The 22,862-nt window shown below is 43.0% G+C and overlaps 1 protein-coding gene across 1 annotated transcript in view; it reads left to right on the top strand.

Annotated features, from left to right (window-relative positions):
- Positions 1–22,862, top strand: part of LOC145402051 (nucleoprotein TPR-like) — a gene marked incomplete at its 3' end in the record, with an annotated part of 419,889 nt that overhangs the window by 275,279 nt on the left and 121,748 nt on the right. The window contains exons 26-29 of the mRNA XM_080274148.1: positions 2,825–2,931; positions 10,019–10,088; positions 10,457–10,603; positions 20,738–20,791. Of these exons, the coding sequence (XP_080130274.1) occupies positions 2,825–2,931; positions 10,019–10,088; positions 10,457–10,603; positions 20,738–20,791 (378 nt within the window). The remainder of the gene's footprint in view (positions 1–2,824; positions 2,932–10,018; positions 10,089–10,456; positions 10,604–20,737; positions 20,792–22,862) is intronic.

Below are 22,862 nucleotides of genomic sequence, written 5' to 3'. Positions count from 1 at the left end.
ATAATACCCAACACCTGGAAACATGGCACTATCATCACTACAGTAGTGCACCAACTTTCGCTACAGCAGGATTCGCGGAATCCACTTTCGCGGCATGCACCAAATATTCCATAACTTCCACTTTCGCTTGAAAAAAATCGATTTTCGCGCACAAATTTTGGGTTTGGGACAATATTTTGAACTTTGAATTTCCTGCACCGCCCGACCGCAACCCACCACCATCTTGAATGACGTCATGTCAACACTCTGTCCACCCATTCCCGCCATTGTGTACGAGCGTGCTAGCTCCATTGTGTTGGATTCTCACGGTTCAATGGCCTCTGCTATACCTGGTAGTGTGGGGAAAGGGCCTGGTGGTGTGGGGAAAGGGCCTGGTGGTGTGGGGGGAGAGCCTGGTGGTGTGGGGGGGAGGGCCGGGAGGCAGTGGTGGTGATAAAAAGTGGCCGGGACATTCAAAGTCGGGAGGAAAGGCCAAGGCTAAAAGAGAGTATCGTGTTGGAGTGAAGAAACGGCAGTATAATAATGAAATGAAAAGGAAGATAGTTGCATCTGAGGAGGCAGAGAGAGAGAGTGGTAGCGAAGCAGCAAGAGGTGGCGCCAATACGTCTGGCGTGGCTAAATAAGCCCGCCACGCGCCTCGGATACTTACCCCCAACATCCATTAAACACCTCAACCTGGTCTCTGTGGTATGTTTCTCCTCATATAATGTGTACTGTACAGTTTTTATTGTTTGTATCTCACAATGCAATGTACAATAGTGATTTGATGTACTGTATTGCAAGTGAAAATGAAAATCTGATGTTACTTTAGGATAACCGGGAACCAATTAGCCTTTTTGCCATAAAGACAATGCCCCAACTTTCGCTAATTCCACTTTCGCGCATTATTTTTGGACCCAATTCGGCGCGAAAATTGGTGCCCCACTGTATCCCCAAACCCAACGGAGACCCCATGTTATCTGCCTCACACACCCCATCACACTCCTCTGCACCCCCTCCAAAGTCATTGAGTGACTGGTATTGCAACTAGTTACACCTCACGTCCCCGTAGCCCCATCACAACATGGCTTTGGCTGCTACACTCCAGAAACACTCTTCTTACAGACATTACACAGAGAGTTTTTGATGATGGCATCAGTTCAGCTATTATAGGCCACCACACAGAATGCTTCTAGTCACACTAGACATTAACAAAGCTTTTGATGCCATCTCCTGCCACAACCTCACAAACAAAATATTTAACACAAACATGCACTTAACACAAAAAGATGACTGGCAAACTATTTAGCAGACAGATGTGCACATGTAACATTTGCCTGTCAGTCATCGAACATCAGAAACTTCACAAATGGCATCCTGCAAAGATCTGTTTTGTCCCCTACTCTCTTTAACCTATACATGCACAACATACCCACACCCCACACACCACAAATACACCTAGCTTCCCATGTGGATGACATAACATTGACATGTACACACCAGAATGCAAACAAAGCCACACACATCCTCCAACCTTACCTCAACACACTACTGTACATGAATGGTTCACCACAAGCAGGCTCAAAATAGCCCCAGGCAGATCTACAGTGACCCTTCTCACAAAGTGGACAGCAGAACACAGTCATATTCCACACCTCACTATAAACAACACTCCCCTACCACACACACACACACACACACACACACACACACACACACACACACACACACACACACACACACACACACACACACACACACACACGAAATCATTGGTGTAACATATGATACATCATTGTCATTTAAACAATACATTACAAACATTAAAGACAAATTAACACCAAGACTCAGTGCCTTAAGGTCACTTGCCCATGCAACATTTGAACACAACAAAGAAACCACCACCACAGTATACAAACAATATATACATTCAGTGATGGATTATGCAACCCCTGCTTGGGCTTCTAACCTCACTAAAACACACTACAACACTCTACAGACCATACAGAACAAGGCCCTGAAAATAATCACAGGCTGCACAGCTACTACACCCACAGACCACGTTCACCAAGAAATCAAAGTCCTCAAAGTCAAGAATCATATAGACATGAGAGGCACACAGATTCTCTCCACAGCCTTCACAGACCCACACCATCCACTACACTACATGGCAGCACAACCACACACACCAAGGAACATCAAAACAACACCCAGCACACAATATTATATACAAATACTCATGTCCTCGACCACCTCAAACCAGCTTCCAGAAGCATATCCATACTCAGATCACTCGCTGCTCCATTCAGTCACTTAAAGACAACACAGCTGCATGCATGGCCTCCTGTTATCCACCCTTCTGAATCCTATCTCCCTTGTGAGGACAGGGTCCACCTGGCCAAGCTGAGATGTGGGCATCATCCAGCCATCTTGAGTTATCAGAAGAGGCTGGATGACTCAGTTGCTGATGCCTGTCTAGGATGCAACACAGCACCCCATACTACTGTATTAAGCACATTATGGAAGGCTGCAATGCACACAATCACCTGCACCAACAACACAACAAATACTCCTTGAGAGCTGTGTGGGAAAGCCTGTTGTCGGCCATAGTCTTCCTTAGGGACTCAGGGCTGTCCGGCTAGACTGCCTAGGGAAAAACTATAGTACTACTACTACTACTACTACTACTACTACAATGTGGGGCTTAAAACTGACCCATGATGTACACCAGTGTCCACTAAGTATTCATCACTCAAGCCAAAACCTGCTTTATTCCAATCTATTCTAATCTGATATCATATGTTCTAATCAAATCTAACCTGACTTATTCTTTAACTCATGGCAGGTTGAAAAGAAGTCCCTGGAGGATGAGAAGGAGTTGTTTAAAAAACGCACAGAGGAGTTGGTTGAAAAGCTCAACCACGCCAAATCCGAGGATTTCACGAAGCTACAGTGAGTTATGGGCCATGTTTTTAACATTTTGTTGGAACTTGAGGTACATGCATAACGTAACCTAACCTAACCAGGTCCAACCTGACCTGTTGTAACCTAATAAAACCAAACCTAGCTCAGTCTAGTTCAGCCAAACCTAACCTAACCTAACATAACCTAACCCAACCCAACTTGGCCCAAATCAACCCACCCTAGTCCAGCCTAACCTACCCCAACTCAACTCAACCCAATCCAACCCAACTCAACCTAACCCAGCTCATCCCAACCTAACCCAACTCAGTGCAGCCTAACCTAACTCAGCTCAACCCAACCTATCTTACCCAGCCTAGCCCAACTCAATCCAACCTAATTGAACCTAACCTAACCTAACCCAAATCATCCTAACTTAATCTAACTAAACTTAAACAAACTCAAAGATTTTGTCAAATTATTTATTAGTGATGTTTACAGTGTTTTGATGGAAACTACATATCTAACTGTCTGTCTATCTATAGATGGATATACTGTTGCTTCTGTTTGTCCTCTGCTGACTAATCTTTATGAGTAGAGTGAGGCTTGATATCTCTTTCTGCTGATAAATGATTCTTTCTGATTTATCATTTTAAGGACAGTAGTGACAGACATGCCCTAAATGTAAGAAGTATTGGAATATAATAAGTCTTCTTTATAACAACAAGAACAAAAACATCCAATCTCATTTTGACCCCTAAAAACAGGAGTGTAGGAGCCCAGGGCAAGGCTAATCATTCCCACCATTTAAGGCAACAGTGATGAGCCTCATTTGCCTGAGTGGCATTACCCAAGCAGTAAGTCCCAACTAAAGTGGAAGCCATACTGTACAGGCTTCACCCAGTTGGATCACCTTAATCCACTAAACCACCAAGTGTTATTTAGTTGTCTGCCACTCAGCATACTAATATTTTCCCGAGATAGCAAAGAGGAATACTTGGCTGCTAAGCATAGGGCTAGAAGTAAGGTTTACAGGGCAAAGTCTGAGTCACAGAGACTTTTCCTTGATAACCTACTGCACATAGCAGGGAAAGGAAGAATATGATATTTAAGATGGCAAATAAGATGAAGAGGGAGAATAGGGATATAGGTGAGCAGTCTGTGAAGAATAATGAAGGAATGGTAATGGTGAAAAGTGGGGATATTGAAGATGCCTGGAGGGAGCACTACAATATGTTGTTGAATGTGGAGTTTGGCTGGGACAGGGAAGGTTTGGAGCCAGCAAATCCAGTGTCTGACCCTTGGCCTTTGATTGATGCTGCTACTGTGAGCAGGGCAATAGGCAGGATGCAGGTGGGGAAGGCAGCTGGTGTGTCTGAGTTGACTGCTGGAATGTTGAAAGCCTTAGGAGATGTGGGAGTAGGGTTAGTCACTGATTTGATTAATACGATTTTGTATGAGTGTATTGTCCCAGATGATTGGCTGAAGAGTGTAATTGTAATTGTGTACATGGGGAAGGGTGATACCCTGGAAAGAGGAAATTATAGAGACATAAAGCTTTTGGACCAGATAATGAAGGTAGTTGAGAGAAATCTAGAAGGTATGATTAGAGAAAGAGTGAATATCAGTAAGATGCAGTTTGGGTTTATGCCTGGCAAAAGGACTACTGATGCCATATTCAGTGTCCGACAGCATCAGGAAAAATATACAGTAATCCCTCCAATATCCGATGTAATAGAGCCAAAGGCATGTCCGGATAGTGATCATGTCCGGATATTGGGCCCCAGCGTCCTGGACTTGTACTTATGGACGCTAACTTAGAAAAACACCTATACAACTTCCTCTGGACATGCATTACACCTATTTAAGACCCAAATCACACCAATGAGGGACATAAAAGACTGAAATAAATGCAAAAAAAGCATAAAATGAAGTTGTAGAGGTGAGTTTATACAATATTAAACATTCTGGGTACTTACAAGTCTCTGGCTCCTGGACTGGTTTGAACCACCAGTTTGCAGTCCACACTTAATCCTCTGCACTCTAAATTCTAATTTCTTAACACTGCACAACACTGTAAATTCCCGTGTGTTCTAGTGGCGAGGTATTGCAATTTATTCACTGTTTATTCACAAAAAACAAGCAACTGTGGCTTGCACTGCTATAAGCATCTGCTCTCAATCGGATTTAGGCTGTGACTGTTGATGATGGCAGGGCAACAGAGTTGCCAGATCGCAATGGCCACATTACCAAACTCTTCAGTTTTCATTACCATTTTTAATTTTCATTACCAAATTGGTAAATGCTAGCATCTATTCTTCATTAATTATATACACAAGTGGAAATACATGTAATCACTCTTCTTATAATTAACACCATGTTGATTATTATTACGCTATATAGGCTACCAAATTAATCAGAGAGAGCAAACAATCCACCATCTCCATCCTGTGTATCCTCATACATGTGAAAAATCCATTTGGTAATGCATTATTCTGATTCATTACCAAACGAATTTTTCATTACCAAATTGGCCCACACTTGGTAAAGAAAAATACCAAATGGCAACCCAGACAGGGGGGGGAGGGGGGAGGAAGGAAGGAGTGAAGGGACCATGGTGTAACAGCTGTTTGGCACCAGGCGGCAATTTCAAATTACGGGTGGGAAAAAAGTCAGATTTTTTTCGATTTTTTTTGCGGTTTTTTGCCCATTTTGGGAATATTGGATCCCAGGAGGATTATGTCCGGTTAGTGGGGATGTTCAGATATTGGGCGTTCGGATATTAGAGGGATTACTGTATAGGAAAGAACGGGAACTGTACTTTTTGTTTATTTGGAGAAGGCCTTTGACAGCATCCTTAGTGAGGTGGTGAAGTGGGCAATGAGAAAGCTTGGGATCAAGGAGTGGCAGGTTTGGGTGGTTAGGGCCCTGTATGTAGGTGCCCACACCCGGGTAAGGGAATGGAGATTTGAATGATGAGTTTTCTGTGAATTTTGGTATGCATCAGGGGTCAGTCTTGCACTCCTTGTTGTTCATTATGGTACCTGAAGCTCACTCACATAACTTCAGAAATGGGCTCCGTGGGAGATGTTGCATGCAGATGGTTTATTGTTGATTGCAGAGAATGAAAGGGAGGCAGAGTAATTACTTAGAAAATGGAGAGATGGTATGAGTCACAAGGGATTAAGAGTATCATCATCATCATCATCCAGACTTCCTTTCCCACCTTAGGGCAGGGTGAGGAGTAGCAATGTCGAGACAGCCCAAATTTGTCCATCCATTGGGCCACACTTCCATACACTCATCATTCAAGTCCCCGGAATCCTGGCCTTATCAGATATGCTTACGAGTAAATGCAGATAAAACAAAAGTGATGTTAGCTAGGGCGGGGGGTGGTACTGTCAAAGAAGAGGGGTAGTGGCCATGTGTGATTTGCCACAAGGGTGTGGGAAGTAATTCCATCTTGTGCAGTGTTTGTGATAAGTGGATGCATAAGAGATGTAATGTATTAGAGGTAGGTTGTGAGATAACGCTGATTTCATGTGTGCAGTGTTGGGGAGAGCCTCTGGAGATTGTCAGGCGTGAAAGGATTGAACTTGCTGGTGAGTCTCTTGAGTGTGTGGAAGAATTTTGTTATTTGGGAGATATGTTATGTGCTGTAGGTGGGGCAGGATCTATCTCTGTGGCTAGAGTGAGGAGTGGTTGGAAGAAGTTCAGGGAGCTGTTGCCTCTCCCGACATTTAGAGGGCTCTCCCTCCATGCTAAGGGATCTTTGTATTGGTCATGTATTAAGAGTGTAATGCTGTATGGTAGTGAGACCCTGGACAGTAAAGGAAGGGGATATTTGCAGGCTCAGACATACGGAAATGGCAGTGATTAGGTGGATGTGAAGTGCATCCCTGAGTGCGAGGCCCTGAGGGACCAGGTTTACTTTGGAAGAGCTGAGAAGTAGGATGGGACTGGAGTGTATTGGTGTTGCGATGAGGAGAGGTAGATTGAGATGGTTTGGGCATGTGGAGAGGATGGGAGATGATAATTAGGTGCAGAAAGTGAGAAATGTTAATTTTGGGGATAGGGTAGTGAGGGGCAGGCCAAAAAAGACGTGGGACAAGGTCATTGAGTGTGACCTCAGGAATAAGGGCCTAGATTGGGCAGCTGCCAGAGTTTGAACAGCATGGAGAGCCGCCATTAGATGACCTAGGCCAACGCGTGCAAGCATGTTGGAGCCTTAAGAAATGAAACGAAACAAAACAATATGAAACCATATGCCCTGTCAGTTAGTGTAGAGTCTGCTTTACACGTTTCCTTTTTGGCAGTCATTATCTGCAGTAACGCCAATGTAAAGTACTGTATGTAGAACTTGCCGTGTAAAGTCAGTGCTATCCATAGATCTTGATATACCAGTTCTCCCATTTTACAGCAACAGTGGTATGCAAAAAGTGATACAGTATTGTGAAACACATCCCATACATCTTATAACAGAGTCTGAGTGCAGTAGGCAAACTTTCGTCCCTGCCTGTGCATGTTTTTCTTCCAGTATTTTTTTTTTATGTTTCTGCCCAGAATTGTGCTAAGTCTGTTCTTCGCTTTGCTAAAAATAATTTCATCCATACCAAATACTCTCAACTCCCCAACACAAATTCATCCTGCTCCTTATGGCACCTTGCCAAAAACCTTTCAAACAACTTTTCCTTTTCATCCTTCCCTCCTCTTTTCTACTCTGATGGCTCTGTACCTATTTCTCCTACTGGTAAAGCAGATCTCTTCATTTAGACTTTCTCCTCCAGTTCCACCTTAGATGATTCCGGTGCTGTTTCTCCATCACTTCCCCCCTCTGACTTCCTCATGGCTGACATTAAAATTTTTTCAACTGATGTATTTTCTGCCATCACTGGTTTCAGTGCTAACAAGGCATATGGGCATGATGGGATCCCTCCTGTTGTCCTCAAGAACTGTGCTTCTGTGCATACACCATGCTTAGGTAAACTCTTACCTTTGTCTGTCAACTTGTACCTTTCCTTCTTGCTGGAAGTTTGCTCTCATTCAGCCCATCCCAAAGAGGGTGACCATTCCCAACCCTCTAACAATCGCCCAGTTGCTTTAACATCATGTGTCTCAAAAGTTTTTGAGTCTGTTCATAACAGAAAAATTTTAAAGCATCTTTCCTATCACAACCTTCTTTCTGATCATTAGTATGGGTTCCGTCAGGGACACTCCACTGGCGATCTTCTCATCTTCCTTTCAGACTCCTGGTCATTCTCCTTTCAGGACTTTGACTAATGCTTTGCCATTGCACTTGACATCTCAAAGGCTTTTGATCGAGTCTGGCATAAATCTTTAATTTCCAAACTGCCCTCTTATGGTTTCTATCGTTCTATCTGTGCCTTCATCTGTAGCTTCCTTTCTGGTCATTCTATAGCTGCTGTTGTAGACAGCCACTATTCTTCTCCTAGATCTATCAGCACTGGTGGTAGGGTTCTGTCATATCACCAACTCTCTTCCTTTTACTCATCAGTGTCCTTCTAAGCTGTACATCTAACCCTATTCACTCATACGTGGATGATTCCTCCCTTCACCTTTTCATTCAGTTCCAGCAACGTCCGTCTTAGCAGTTACTTCAACAGGCAAGGCATGAGGCTACGGCACACCTAATGTCTGACTTGGCTCGTATCTCTGACTGGGGTAAAAATAATCTTGTTTTATTAATTCATCAAAGACTCAGTTCTTACACCCATCATTCCGACAAAATCTTCCACAGGAGTACCCACTAATGTTTAATGATACCCAGCCCAATCCTGCATCATTCTTGAACATACCTGGGGTTTCATTCTCTCGTGATGTATCATGGAAAGATCATGTTACACCCATCCATCCATCATCCAATCCTATGTTGCCCCATGAGGAGCATAGGAGCCTGGGGCTAGGCAAATTGGTCTTGACATTTAAGATGAGAGTGACGAGCCTTACTTATCCCTGAGTGGCATTACATGAGCAGTAAACCCCAACCACCCCTTGGATATAAACCTTCATTGGCTCAATCTGATTGGAGCTCTATAATTACCCACTAAACCACCAGGTGCCATAATTTGGTTATATGGTTACCACCCAGTGTAGTAAATGGTTTCCTGGTATACAGGAAACCATTTGGCTTGTCACTCAGTGTAGAGGCACCCACAGGCAGAAGGAAGAAGAAAGAATGAAGGAAAGAAAGAGAGAAGAAGGAGTGTAAAGTCACCCATAGGCAGAAGGATGAGGAAAGAATGAAGGAAAGAAAGACAGAAGAGGATGAAAGGAAAGAAGGATGGAGGAGAGGAAGGGGCAGACACCCGAGGGCAGCAGTACATCGAGTGAGTGGATGGTGAGCGCCCCCACCTACGACAAATCATATTACGTCTCCTATAAAATCTGCTTCCAAGAGATTAGGTGTGCTAAGCTGACTCCATACCTTCTGTACCCCAGCACAGTTGTCGACATTATACATGGGTTTTCTTCGCCCCTGTATATAGTACAACTCTCATGTGTGGGGAGGCTTCCCACATACAGCTCTTGTCAATAAGGTGGAGTCAAAGTTTTTTGTCTCATTAACTCTCCTCCTCTTACCGGCTCCCTTCAATCTTTGTCTCTTTGCTGCACTGTTGCATCTTTATCTCTTTTCTATCACTACTTCAATGATCATTGCTTGCATCCCTCCACCTCTTCGACGTGCGCATAGCACCCATCTAGCAACAAGCTGTCATCCCTTTTCTGTCCATCTCTTTAATGCAAGAGTTAACGTTACTTCCAGTCTGTCGTTTATGCAACAGGTCAGCTCTGGAACTGTCTCCCTCTGTCTGTATTTCCTATTTTCTATGTTCTCCAGTCTTTCAAAAGCAGTGTGTCCAGGCATCTTGAAGGGAAGTAATCTTGATTTTGGCACTCTTTTGTATTGTTTTTCTTTTTTCTTTGAAGGAACAGTTAACAGGCTCCTGGCCTTTGGTTCTTTCTTCTTTGCATTAAAAAAAAAAAGATAAAGTCATAAATTTCTTCCTCACCCCCATTCTTCATATTTGCAGTGAGGATTATATTTAAATTTTGTGCAGTGTTTCAGTGGGGTGATATCAGTGTGTGGTTAATCAGCATCCTTCTCTCATGCATCCAGGCAGGAGGTAACTGAGCAGGAGAAGACCATCCAGAGCAAAGATGTAGAGATTGACAGACTAAAGGACCAGGTAAGAGGAACAGGGGGTGGGTGGGATGGGGAGAGAGAGAGAGAGAGAGAGAGGAAGGGGGGGGGGTAAAAGGATGAGGTAGATATAGAGAGAGAGGGGTAGGATAGACTGAAAGAGAACTTAGAATAAAATGAAAGATAAAGTGTGATGAATAAAGCAGACTAGACTGATTTACCACAGTTACATACAGTAATCAAACCCAAACATCTCAGGATCTCAGTCCACTATGGAACAGTTGCCAAGGGAAGTAAAGGGAATCGTTAGCATGAGGGAGGGAGGGTAGGAGGGAAGGAGAGATCAAGTACCCAATAATGTATTGCTGTAGTAAACCCTCTTATTACCCTACCTCTTCATTTATTGGCCTACAGGTGAACCAGTTGACAAAGAACCAACAAATGATCATCAGCCAACGCAACCAGTATCAGCAGCAGCTGAATGGCAAGAATGATGAGCTTATGAAAGCCAATGAGGAGATGAAGAAGAATGTTTTGGAGAAAACACGCTCCTTACAGCAGGTGGGTAAATCACACACACACACACACACACACACACACACACACACACACACACACACACACACACACAGACTAGAAGTAAGAGGTAGGAGACAGCTAACTTTCGGGGAGTACTTAAGAACTTCATACAGTTCCACCTCATGATTAAAAAATAAAGTGAAAAACAAAGAATGGGATGGAGGGCTTTTGGTAAACAAAGTAACTGCCGGTACATGAGGGATTAGCAGCTGCCTTTATACAGTATTTCAGTTGAGGGTGAACCTTTGTGCTGTGTATAGGCCTGATCTATTCTCTTTATCTTTTGTTAGACGCCTTAATCCCGTAAGGGGTGATGACTAACAAATCGCCTCCATGTCGCTCTTTCCCCCACCATTTCATTGCCCAGCTCCGAGCTCACACACACCCTCTCTCATATACCTCTCCACTCCATCCCTCCATCTCATCCTTGGCCTCCCCCTCCCTCTCCCCTCCTCCACCTCACTCACATATGCTCTCCTTGTCAGTCTCTTGCTCTACATCCTCTCCACATGGCCAGACCACCTCAGTGAGTTTCTCCTAAAACTTCCTATCGCACCCACATTCACACCACACCACACCACACCACAATGCTTCTACACTTCCTCATTGGTCACTCTCTCTCTCCACATGACTCCACAAGCTCCTTTCAAATAACTAATTTTCACTGCTCTCACTCTTGACTTGTGTCCTTCCAACAATGTCCAAGCTCCACTTCCATACGTTAGAGTTGGTATCATAATGCTGTCATTCAGTAACTTTTTCACTTCCATGCTCACTTCCCTGTTTCCTATCACTGCTCTCAGAGAACCAGCAACCCTTCTTGCTTGCTATACCCTATCAAGTACTTCATCCTCTAAACTTCCATCCTTATTCATCACACTACACAAGTACTTAAATGCACTCATATTTTCCATTTCCTCCCCATCCAACCTCACTCTACATTCAGTGACTTCATTTCTCTCGAAGACCATAACTTTACTATTCCCTACATTCACCTCTAGATTCCATTTCTTACAAACTCTCCCAAGGTCATTCACCAAGCCTTGCAGCTCCCCTTCATCTTCACTTAACAACACAGTATCATCTGCAGATAACAGTACAGGAAGTTTCCACACACTGCCCTCTCCCATTAGGGCCGCTCCAACGTCCACTGGATCCAGTGGAGATATTACTGATGTAGTGCATTAACCCAGTTTATTCATACAGTTTTTAGATGCCAGGTGGTTTGTTGACTTAAGGTGCGTCACCTGATTTTTGCTGTTAACACTTGCTAAGCTGCAGACCTCACATGAGGCACTTTGAGGGTCTGCATGGGCCAAGCTGCATGCCTCATATGAGGTACAGTACTTACATTGGTTATAAATCAGAGACATGCGGGAGGTAAACTACCTTAGAAAGAATCAGCGTTGCAGGAATTAAGAGTCTGATTCCAAGGGGTGGTTTAGGTTTACTGCAGTGATTCTGAAACTCATGGTTGTGACCCAAATGAGGGTCGCAAGGATGCTCCTGAGGGTCGTGGGATGGTTAAAGCAACAACAACAACAACAACAACAACAACAAAACTATAGTAATAAAAGTAAGGTAAAAAATTTTGAAAGTAGAAAGTATTCCCCCCTGTGGCGGGGGGGACACAATCTGGCCGCACTATGGGGTGGTACTACTACTCTGTGGCCAGGTTGTGTTAGGAAGAATACTGCCTCCGTATTCCCTGTGTGTCGTAAAAGGTGACTAAAAGGGGCGGGGTGAGGGGACTAGGGACCCCCTCCTCTGTTTTTTAGTTCCTAAAAAGAGACAGGCCAGAGAAAAGGATGGGGATGGAGTTATCCCTGTACCCTGAAGATTGGGTCTGTGAATGTGCGTGGATGTTGTACGATTGAGGCTAAATGGAAGAAGAATGGGAGAATGTTTGTGAGAAGAAAGTTGGATGTGTTAGCTTTGAGTGAAACAAAGATGAAAGGGAAGGGTGAGTCTATGTTTGGAAGTGTGATTGAAAGAGTGTCAGGTGTTGATAGAGGAAGGGCAAGAGAAGGTGTGGCCTTGTTAGTGAGTCCGGAAGTACAGCAGTGTGTGATTGAATGGAAGGAGGTGTCATCGAGACTGATGTGGGTGAAAGCGAAATTTGAACGTGAGTTGTGGGTGTTTGTGAGTGCATATGGGGCTGGTAGTGAAAGGGATGAAGAAGAGAGGGAGTCTTTCTGGAATGATGATGAGTGTCTGCAAAGTTTTGGAGCAAATGTGAATGTGGTAATGATGGGAGATCTGAATGCTAGAGTGGGAAATGTAGCAGTTGAAGGTGTAGCTGGTGTGCCTGGAAGAAATGAAAATGGGGAACGAATGATAGCGATGTGTGTTGAGCGAGAGATGGTGATTGGAAATACGCTGTTTGAGAAGAAAGATATTTATAAGTATACATGGGTGAGACAGGAGGGTGGAAGGGTTGTTGATAGAGCTTTGATGGACTATGTGGTTGTGTCTAGGAATGTAATAGGAAGATTGTTGGATGTGAGAGTTCTGAGAGGGGAGGGTGGAGGTATGTCTGACCACTACCTGGTGGAGGGAAAGTTAAGAGTAGGTAAGAGATGGGTGAGAGCTAGGAGGGTTAGGTGTGGCAGGGAGGTTTTGAAAGTGAGTGAGTTGGATAAAAGAGAGAAAAAGATAGAGTATCAGGAGAAATTGAAAGATGAGTGGAACGCAGTGAAAGATCGAGAAAATGGCAGTGTGGAGGAGGAATGGCAGTTGTTTAAGAGCGCTGTGGTGGGGCATGCAGAAGAGGTGTGTGGTGTGAGACGTGTGGGTGGTGGTGTAAGAAAAGGAAGTGAATGGTGGTCCGAGGAAGTAAGTATGGCTGTGGCAGAGAAGAGACGTGCATATGAAGTGTGGCTGCAGAGGAAGGATGAGATGTCATATGAAAGGTATAAGGAAAAGAGGAATAGGGCGAGAAGGGCTGTGCGTGATGCTATAGTGGCAGTAGATGAGAGGTGGGGTAGGCGACTGACAGAGAATTTTCAACAGAATAAGAAAATGTTTTGGAAGGAGGTGAAAAGGGTGCGAAAGGGAGAGTCTGGGAAGGAAGAACGAGTAAAAGCAGAGAATGGAAGGATGTTAATTGAGATGGATGCAGTAAGGAAGAGATGGGAAGAGTATTTTGAAAGATTGTTAAATGTAGAGGAGGAAAGGGTGGCTGAGATTGTGGCAAATGGAAGGGTGCAAGGAATAAATGTGTTGGGAGAGTTGAATGATTCTTTGATGACGAAGGGGGAAGTGGAGAAGGCAGTAAAAAAGATGAAAACAGGGAAAGCTGCAGGTATGGATGGGTATACTGTGGAATGCCTGAAGGGTGGTGGAGTGACTATTGTTGACTGGTTAGTAAGATTGTTGAATGTGTGCTTTGCGAAAGGTATGGTGCCAATTGACTGGGCAAATGCTTGTGTGGTCCTGTTGTATAAAGGCAAGGGTGATAAGTATGAATGTACTAGCTTTAGGGGTATAAGTCTGTTGAGTGTTGTAGGTAAGGTATATGGTAGAGTGTTAATTATGAGAGTTAGAGAGGGTACAGAGGGAGTGATTGGTGATGAGCAGTGTGGCTTTAGGAGAGGGAGGGGATGCATGGATCAAGTGTTTGCTGTGAGACAAGTGTGTGAAAAGTATTTAGTGAAAGGCAAGGATGTGTTTTGGGCATTTATGGATTTAGAGAAAGTGTATGATAGAATTGATAGGGAGGCTTTGTGGACTGTTTTAAGATTGTATGGACTTGCTGGTAGGTTACTAAAAGGGGTGAAAAGTTTTTATGTAAATAGTAGAGTGTGTGTAAGAGTGGGAAATGCTGTGAGTAATTGGTTTTATGTGAGAGTGGGGCTGCGACAGGGATGTGTGATGTTGCCTTAGTTGTTTAATATTTACATGGATGGTGTCGTAAGGGAGGTGAATGCAAGAATTTTAGGTGGAGGTCTGAGTCTGGTGAATGTTGATGGTGGAGAGTGGAATCTGAAGCAGCTGCTGTTTGCAGATGATACTGCACTGGTGGCTGATTCAGAGGAGAGATTGAGACAGTTGGTAGAGGAGTTTGGAAGGGTGTGTGAAAGGAGGAAATTGAAAGTAAATGAGAATAAGAGTAAAATGATGAAGTGTACGAGGTTGGTAGATGGTAGGGGGATGAATATAGTTTTGAATGGCGAGTTGCTTGAGGAGGTAGAGTGTTTTAAATATCTAGGGTCACATGTTGCTGTGGATGGAAGAATAGATGCAGAAGTGAAGTTTAGAATAAATGAAGTAGGAAAGGTGCTGGGAGGAATGAAAAAAGTGTTTAGATGTCGTTCGCTTAGAATGGATGTAAAGAGAAGGCTGTATGAGGGTGTTGTGGTACCGACTGCATTATATGGGGCTGAAACATGGAATATGGTTGTAGCAGAGAGGAAAAGTTTGAATGTAATGGAGATGAGGTGTCTGAGGAGTATGTGTGGAGTGACGCTTATGGATCGAGTGCGAAATGATGAATTGCAAAGGAGAACTGGAGTTGTTAGGGAGATGGCTGGTAGAGTTGAGCAGTGGGTGTTGCGATGGTTTGGGCATATGGAGAGAATGGATAATGAGCGATTGGTGAAAAAGATAACTAGATCTGATGTGAGAGGTGTAAGACTGAGAGGAAGACCACGAATAGAATGGATGGACAGTGTGAAAAGAGCGCTGGATGCGAGAGGGATGTCTGTTGAGCAAGGAAGAGTGGCTGTGCGTGACAGAAATAAATGGAGAGAAATTGTGAATGAATAAGTGATGACGCAGCCCTGAGGGGATATTCTCTCGCATTTGGTTTGATCAGCTAGTCAGGTCAGGTGCGAGTAAGGGGATGGGTCTATTATGATGTGACAGGGGTAAACCAGCTCTGCTGTCGGGCTCTGCTGCGGATGTCACTGATTGCATTGTGCAGTTGACCCTTGTGCGGTGTTGTGAGGTGAGGATCTGTGTGTTCTCCGCTTTGGGGCTAAGATACGAATGAATGTGTTTGAATGGATGAGTAAATGGGGAGTGTGTCGTCCTTTCTCAGCTGCCTCCCTTTCCTTGGGGGAAGCAGCCTAGGTATATGGATAGATAGATAGTTTTGGAATATAAAGCGTCATTGAGACTCTGGAACAGGAAAATATTTGTGAATGGTAAAGCATTGATAAATATATGAAAACTCCTGATGTATTCGAGTCTGTTCACATCCAATACAGTACTTGTATGCCGAGGAGGCTGGAGCGTGACACAACTGAAGTATCATTTCTTAATTCTGGCATTGCTTTGTTGAATGACTGATGTACAGTCAACCCTTGGCTATCACGGGTTTTGGTATCGCGTTTCATGGCTATCACGGACAGGTGAAATGCAACACGATTACCTTTATTGCGACCTCAAATACTGCTATCGCGGATGATGGTCAGCCAGAAACATTCAAATCGCGCGGGCTCCGCCCATGCGTATACTCGCGCCGTGATTGGCGCGACGTCACAGGCTACCCGAGCGCTGATTGGCCCAAGACATGGTTACAGCTACCCATCCTTCCCGCCAAGGTTCAGAGAGAGTCAGCGTTACCAGTTGACAGCAGCTATAGCCGTGAAGACCTATTGTTCAACCACAATGGCCACCAATACCCCATCCAACCCTCCTACCATTGGTGCACGTAACGTGGCTAACCCAGGACGGCAAGTGAGGAAGAGGAAGAACCTGCCTTATGCTCAGGGTCCCTTCCAGACTCCTGATGAAGCTGATCAATTCCTAGACGAGATAGAACGTCGGAGGGGTGGCCAGTAATACTCCACCCCAGCCTCGGAACCCCTTCAACCCACCCAAGCCCCTCATCCTCTCCAAAAATGTTAAGTAAAATGGCTTATTACAGTTAATTCTGTTTTATTTATAACCTTTATGTACTGTACTGTTGTTAATTTGCAGCATTGGTTTGTAATCCCAGGTATTTTAGTGAAGGAGATGTGAAAATAGGGTAAGGTTGGGGTAAAGTTGGAGGTCGGGGAACCAATTAGAATTTTTCCCATTAGTTCTTAAGTATGGCTATCGCGATTTTGGCTATGGCGGGTCGCCTAGGGCACCAATTACTCGTGATAGCCAAGGGTTGACTGTACTGTGATTCGCAGTTATCGTAACATAACTTTTGTGTGCCTCATAGTTTTTTTTTATTTACTGTGATTTCCAAGCTTATTCATGAGCAGAATAGCCATTTATTAGTCTAATAGACTAAACAGCTGAAGCCTGGGAATTTTCACTCAATGAAGCAAACTTGTTAAGATAAACTTTATTGTTATGACTGGTGTAATAGGGTTGGTAATTTCAACATGAGTGTGATTTACAATTAACCCCTACATCGCGGGCATGTTTACCAATGTTTTGCATGTCCCACAGGGTTATTCGGGCTCCGACAGACTCTTAAAAAATATTTGCCAAAAATCAGTTATTAGTCCTAGAATATTAAAATTACATATGCTTATGGCACATACCTTCAGCTTTCTCCTGGAATGTTTGTTGAGCCTTCTTTGGTTACCGTAGGACTTGTGGAGACCTCTGAAGTTGGGTAACGAAGTCTGCACTTTACACTTCCCGACAACCCGTAATATGATTACCACAGCCAGATATTAACACTATATACACTACTCTATGATTTTCAAGTTGTTTGAGATCCATACTCCAAAAAAAAACCCACTGTGAAAGCAATGAAAATTACAAGCGCGTCTGACCGTCGCACTTGCGCTAGTTTGCTCTTGGTACTCTGTCATTTATTATTCATAAAACCCCTCACACTTTATATTTCTATTGCTATATAACACTTATATATATCTACAGTCTTTATCCATAAGTTTCCTTCAGTAGTATTAGTTTATTGTCACTGTAGGGATTCAATTTCTTTCAGTAAAATACGTAGCATTCTCTTTCTCGTCCTGTATACTAGCATTGAGAGTGAATGTCACTTTCAACTTCACTCTCATAACTCATAGTATTCAGACATGCTAGAGTGAAACTTTCACTTTCATTACTCCTAGTATATACTGTATACTCGTATTCTTATAATACTACTCATTTACATTTCTATTTACGTTCTCTATTTTATTTACGTTATTTACATTTCTGTTTTATTTACACTGTGTTATGCACTGTCACTTGAAGTAACTTATAAAACTATTTTCCACTGTTCACGTATATTTACATTCATTACTTTCACTTGCTGTTTACACATTATTTACAATTCCACTTGCACTGTTTTACTCAATAGAAAGATTGTAGTCACTCTTTTATCAATTGTCAGCCTTTCACCTCTTTCCACATGAGGTTTAGTAGGGGGTAAAGCTCACAGGGCCCTTTGCATGGGGGTGAAATGGCCCTGAAGCTAGCAAGAGCGAACAGACTGGAAGATGAGAGTGAACTGGTAAGGGTGGGCCGGGGTGGTGGCCTACCTAGGGAAATCAGTACAGTAATCCCTCTAATATCCGAACGCCCAATATCCGAACATCCCCACTAACCGGACATAATCCTCCTGGGATCCAATATTCCCAAAATGGGCCAAAAACCGCAAAAAATTCGAAAAAAATCTGACTTTTTTCCCTCCCATAATTTGAAATTCCCGCCTGGCGCCAAACAGCTGTTACACCATGGTCCCTTCACCCCTTCCTTCCTCCCCCTCCCCCCTCCCCAGTCAGGTTGCCATTTGGTATTTTTCATTACCAAGTGTGGGCCAATTTGGTAATGAAAAATTCGTTTGGTAATGAATTAGAATAATGCATTACCAAATGGATTTTTCACATGTATGAGGATCACATAGGTGGATTGTTTGCTCTCTCTGATTAATCTGCTACCCTACATAGTGTGAAAATAATCAACATGGTGTTAGTTATAAGGAGAGTGATTACATGTATTTCCACTTGTATATATAATTAGTGAAGAATATATGCTAGCTTTACGAATTTGGTAATGAAAAGTTATATTTGACAATGAAAGTTGAGGAGATTGGTAATGTGGCTGTTGCGATCTGGCAACTCTGTTACCCCACCAACATCAACAGTCACAGCTTAACTCCAATGGAGAGCAGATACTCATAACAGTGCAAGCCACAGGTGCTTGTTTTTTTGTGAATAAACAGTGAATAAACTGCAATACCTTGCCACTAGAACACACAGGAATTTACAGTGTTGTGCAGTGTTAAGAAATTAGAATTTAGAGTCCAGAGGATTAACTGTGGACTGCAAACTGGCGGTTCAAACCAGTCCAGGAGCAAGGGACTTATAAGTACCCAGAATGTTTAATATTGTATAAACTCACCTCTAAAACCTCATTTTATGGTTCTTTTGCATTTATTTCAGTCTTTTATGTCCCTTATTGGTGTGATTTGGGTCTTAAATAGGTGCAATGCATGTCCAGAGGGAGTTGTATAGGTGTTTTTCAGAGTTAGGGTCCATAAGTACAAGCCCATAAGCTGGGGCCCAATATCCGGACAGGACCACTATCCGGACCTGCCTATGGCTCTATTGATCCGGATATTGGAGGGGTTACTGTACTGCCAACGTTTAGCCTCTTGACACAGCTACTTTATAGCAGTGAAATGATTGGCAGGAAATCTAGACAATACATTATAAATTAGGTAGTTCCAGGTGAATGTAAATATCACTTAGGCTTCTCCCTTCCCTCCTTATATGTATATTTATTACGAAAATAGATTATATGGCATATTTCAAGGGGAAAAAAACAGCGAAAATTAGCGAACGAGTGCACGTGAGGTGTTGTCAGGTGATAATTAGCCAATTCCAGGTGTATGGCACTCTCACTTACCTTATTTCTTTCTTGTATATATTATTTGGTATAAGAATAGGGCATAGGGCTTATTTCAATGGATGAAATCAGTGAAAAATTCCAGGGAAGATTTACTTAGCGTAGCACAGTCAGACAGGCGAGAGGATAGGGTAATGGAGGGGGGGTAGGGAGGGGAGTCAAGAACGGGGAGAAATGGCTAAATTGTCAACAATGGATGGGAGTACAGATGAGATTAGGAGTGCTGACTAGTGTTGGACATTGGCAGTACTGATAGATGATACAAGCCCCCACTTGGAAGCCCGGGTAAATTCAAAATAACACAGAATCACAAAAGCGACTCCCCGCGGTATGATCCCTTGCTCCCAAGCGTCACGAAAGTGACGCCCCGCGGTTGAGGGGTTAAACATATCCTTGGAAATAAGTCATTTTTCAGTAGAAAAACTCGAGTTTGAGCATTTTCCGTGAGTTTGGTGATAATGGTGACTTAGATAATGACACCATGAGTGATAATTTGTGAGTTAGTAGTGCATGAGGTATGAGAGTACATTGTATATCCAGTAAATTTTACTGGATAAAACTAAATGAAGAAACACTGAAATTATGTTTCTGGCCTGAGGGTCGCTAGGCCAAAAAATTCTGTTTTCAGGGTTGCGGCCAAAAAAGTTTGGGAAACATTGGTTTACAGCTTACATAATACTGTACTGCAAAGGAACAAACAGTTGGTTAGTTTTAAATATCAATTAAGTGGTCTGTCCCAGCCCCCCATGCTCCTGATAGGAGAATACTTAACTGGATGATGGATGGATGGAATCTTGATTGTACCAAAATCCTAAGAACATTGTTTAGCTTAGAGAGGAATGGATAGGATAACATTAGGTGTCATGTAGAGATATACAAAGAGAACTTACTGGACATGATATTGAAACAGAGTACACAATTGAATGATAACATTAAAGAAACAGAAATTGAAATAGGTCATACATGACTTTTAAAGAACAGAAAGTGGATGGACAGCCAGGGTAAGTGAATATCAACCCAGAGATGAAGTGAAAGGAAAAGGCAGACAGAGGACATGATGGTGAAGTGAAGTTCAGAGGTGAAGCAGGTTAACAGGCAGCAGGTCACAGTAGAGAAAGATAGAAGAGGCCTGTTTCCTTTTGAGAACTGACTCAGATGATGATGGCAATGATGATCAAAATGATGAAGATGTTGATGAAAATGATGATGATGATGGTAGATGCTGCTGATGACAGGGGTGATGATGATAATTATATTGATGATAATAATTATGATGATGATGATGATTTGTTATACATTTTTCATTTTCAGCATATTGATGAGAACAAGAAGGTGTTGGCAGAAAAGTCTCGGTTACAGCAACAGGTGAGTGTTTGAATATGTGACTGTCTGTCTGTCTCTGTCATTTTTTTTTATCTATCTAATTATTAGTCTTTCCATTTACCTGTCATTATCAGTCAGTCTGTTTCTATCTATCTATCTATCAGTTTGTCTATCTGTCTATACAGTACTGTATATGTACTCACTATAACGGACTAATTGGGGCCCAAACCATACTGAAAAATGCGAAATTCCGATAAAAGCGACATCCGGTCTTTCCCCTGCTATTCCAGACTTTTTCCAATATATCAGACATCAGTCCAGATTGCATGAACAGTTTTTAAACTGTTTTGACTACCATTGTGGTACTGTACTGTGTTATAACTTTACTACATTAATCAAATAGTATAATTCATTCATTCATTCATTGCCAGACGCCATGTATCCCAAACGGGGTGGCCAAGGCTTAGAGTTATTTGTTTTACAGGGAGGGGCACTAATCCTCCACCAACCTCACTTGACACGTAGGGAGAACGTTATGCCAACAGCATCTGGTGTTCCCAGGCGGTCACCCATCCAAGTACTAACCAGACCCAACGTTGCTTATAATATATATAATAATACTGTACTTAACACTGATAAACATGTCTTTTATTTACCTTATTGTGGTGAACATAGCAGAAGTAAGTCAGGCAGTCTGGACTGCTTCTGGCTTTATCGGACTTTTTCCGATATATAGGAAATTAGTCCAGTAGCTCCTTGAGTCCGATAAAAGCAAATTCCGGTCTATTGAAGTCCGTTATATCGAGGTTTTACTGTATATAATATATATGTATATATATATACTGTATATATCATCATCATCATCCGGACCTCCCTTCCCACCCTAGGGCAGGGTGAGGAAGTAGCAATGTCCAGACAGCCCAAATTTTTCAGTCCAATGGGCCATGCTTGCATTCTCTCTTCATTCAAGCCCCCGGAATCCTGACTCTATCGGATACGCCAAAAACATTCACCACGTTCTGCAGCTTCACATAATCATATCTGATAGAGTCAGTCCAGATGCTGCCATGTTAAAAAGGGGTGCCAGAAATCCCTGATCATGCACTTCTTGCAAAATTCATCCAGCCAGCTCGATCTCCTGTCAGTTCCCTAGTCTTACCAACTTCCAAACCACTGTTCCTCACACATTCATCCACCATATCTCTCCACCTTCTCCTTGGCCTACCTTGCCTCCTCCCTCCTTCGAATTCGCTCAGATATACCTGTTTCACTGCTCTATTGTTATTCATTCTCTCCACATGACCATACCGTCTCAGTACACTCTCTTCAATTCTGGTGTCCACTGACTTCCTTACTTTGCATCATTCACGAATCATATTATTTCATATCCTATCCACCCTCTGTACTCCACATACATTCCTCAGCAGTCCCATCTCCACAGCTCTTACTCTTGACTTTTCATTTTCATGCCACACCATAGTCTCACATCCATATGTAAAAGTTGGCACTAACAGTCCTTCATTTAAGCCTCATGCAGCTGCAACATTCAAGCCTCTGTTTCTTATCAAGGCCTTCGTTGCACCAGCTACGTTTCTTCCTTGTGTCACTCTGCTTTCAACTTCTTTTGCACATTTTCCTCTCTTTTCTATCACTGTACCCAGGTATTTGAACTCTCTCACCAATTCCAGTCTCACTCCATTCAGTGTGACATCACATTGGGAGTCACCTTCTCTCTCAGTAACCATCACTTTATTCTTTTCTACATTTACCCTCAAGGCACGACGCTTACAGACATCAGCAAAACTTTGCACTAACCTACCAAGTTCTTGTCCGGTACTTGCAAGCAGCACTGCATCATCAGCATACAACAAATTTGAGATATTCCATCCATCACCATTCATTACCAATGCCATCCCTCTCTCCATTACTCATGTTTTTACTTCTCTCATCACCCGATCCATATATGTCTTCAACAACCATGGGGACATCACACAACCTTGTCGCACTCCAAACAAAGGGCACATTCTGCTTGAGTAAGTGGGTCAGAGGAGTGGCGATCTGTGCATAATCCGGGATAAAGCGACGATAATAGCCACTGAGGCCCAGGAAACTT

Source organism: Coenobita brevimanus, chromosome 57 (genome assembly GCF_032717465.1).
Source record: "Coenobita brevimanus isolate Jiangsu-jjx chromosome 57, ASM3271746v2, whole genome shotgun sequence".
Lineage (NCBI taxonomy): Eukaryota > Metazoa > Arthropoda > Malacostraca > Decapoda > Coenobitidae > Coenobita > Coenobita brevimanus.
This window is presented reverse-complemented; position numbering and strand designations above follow the sequence as displayed.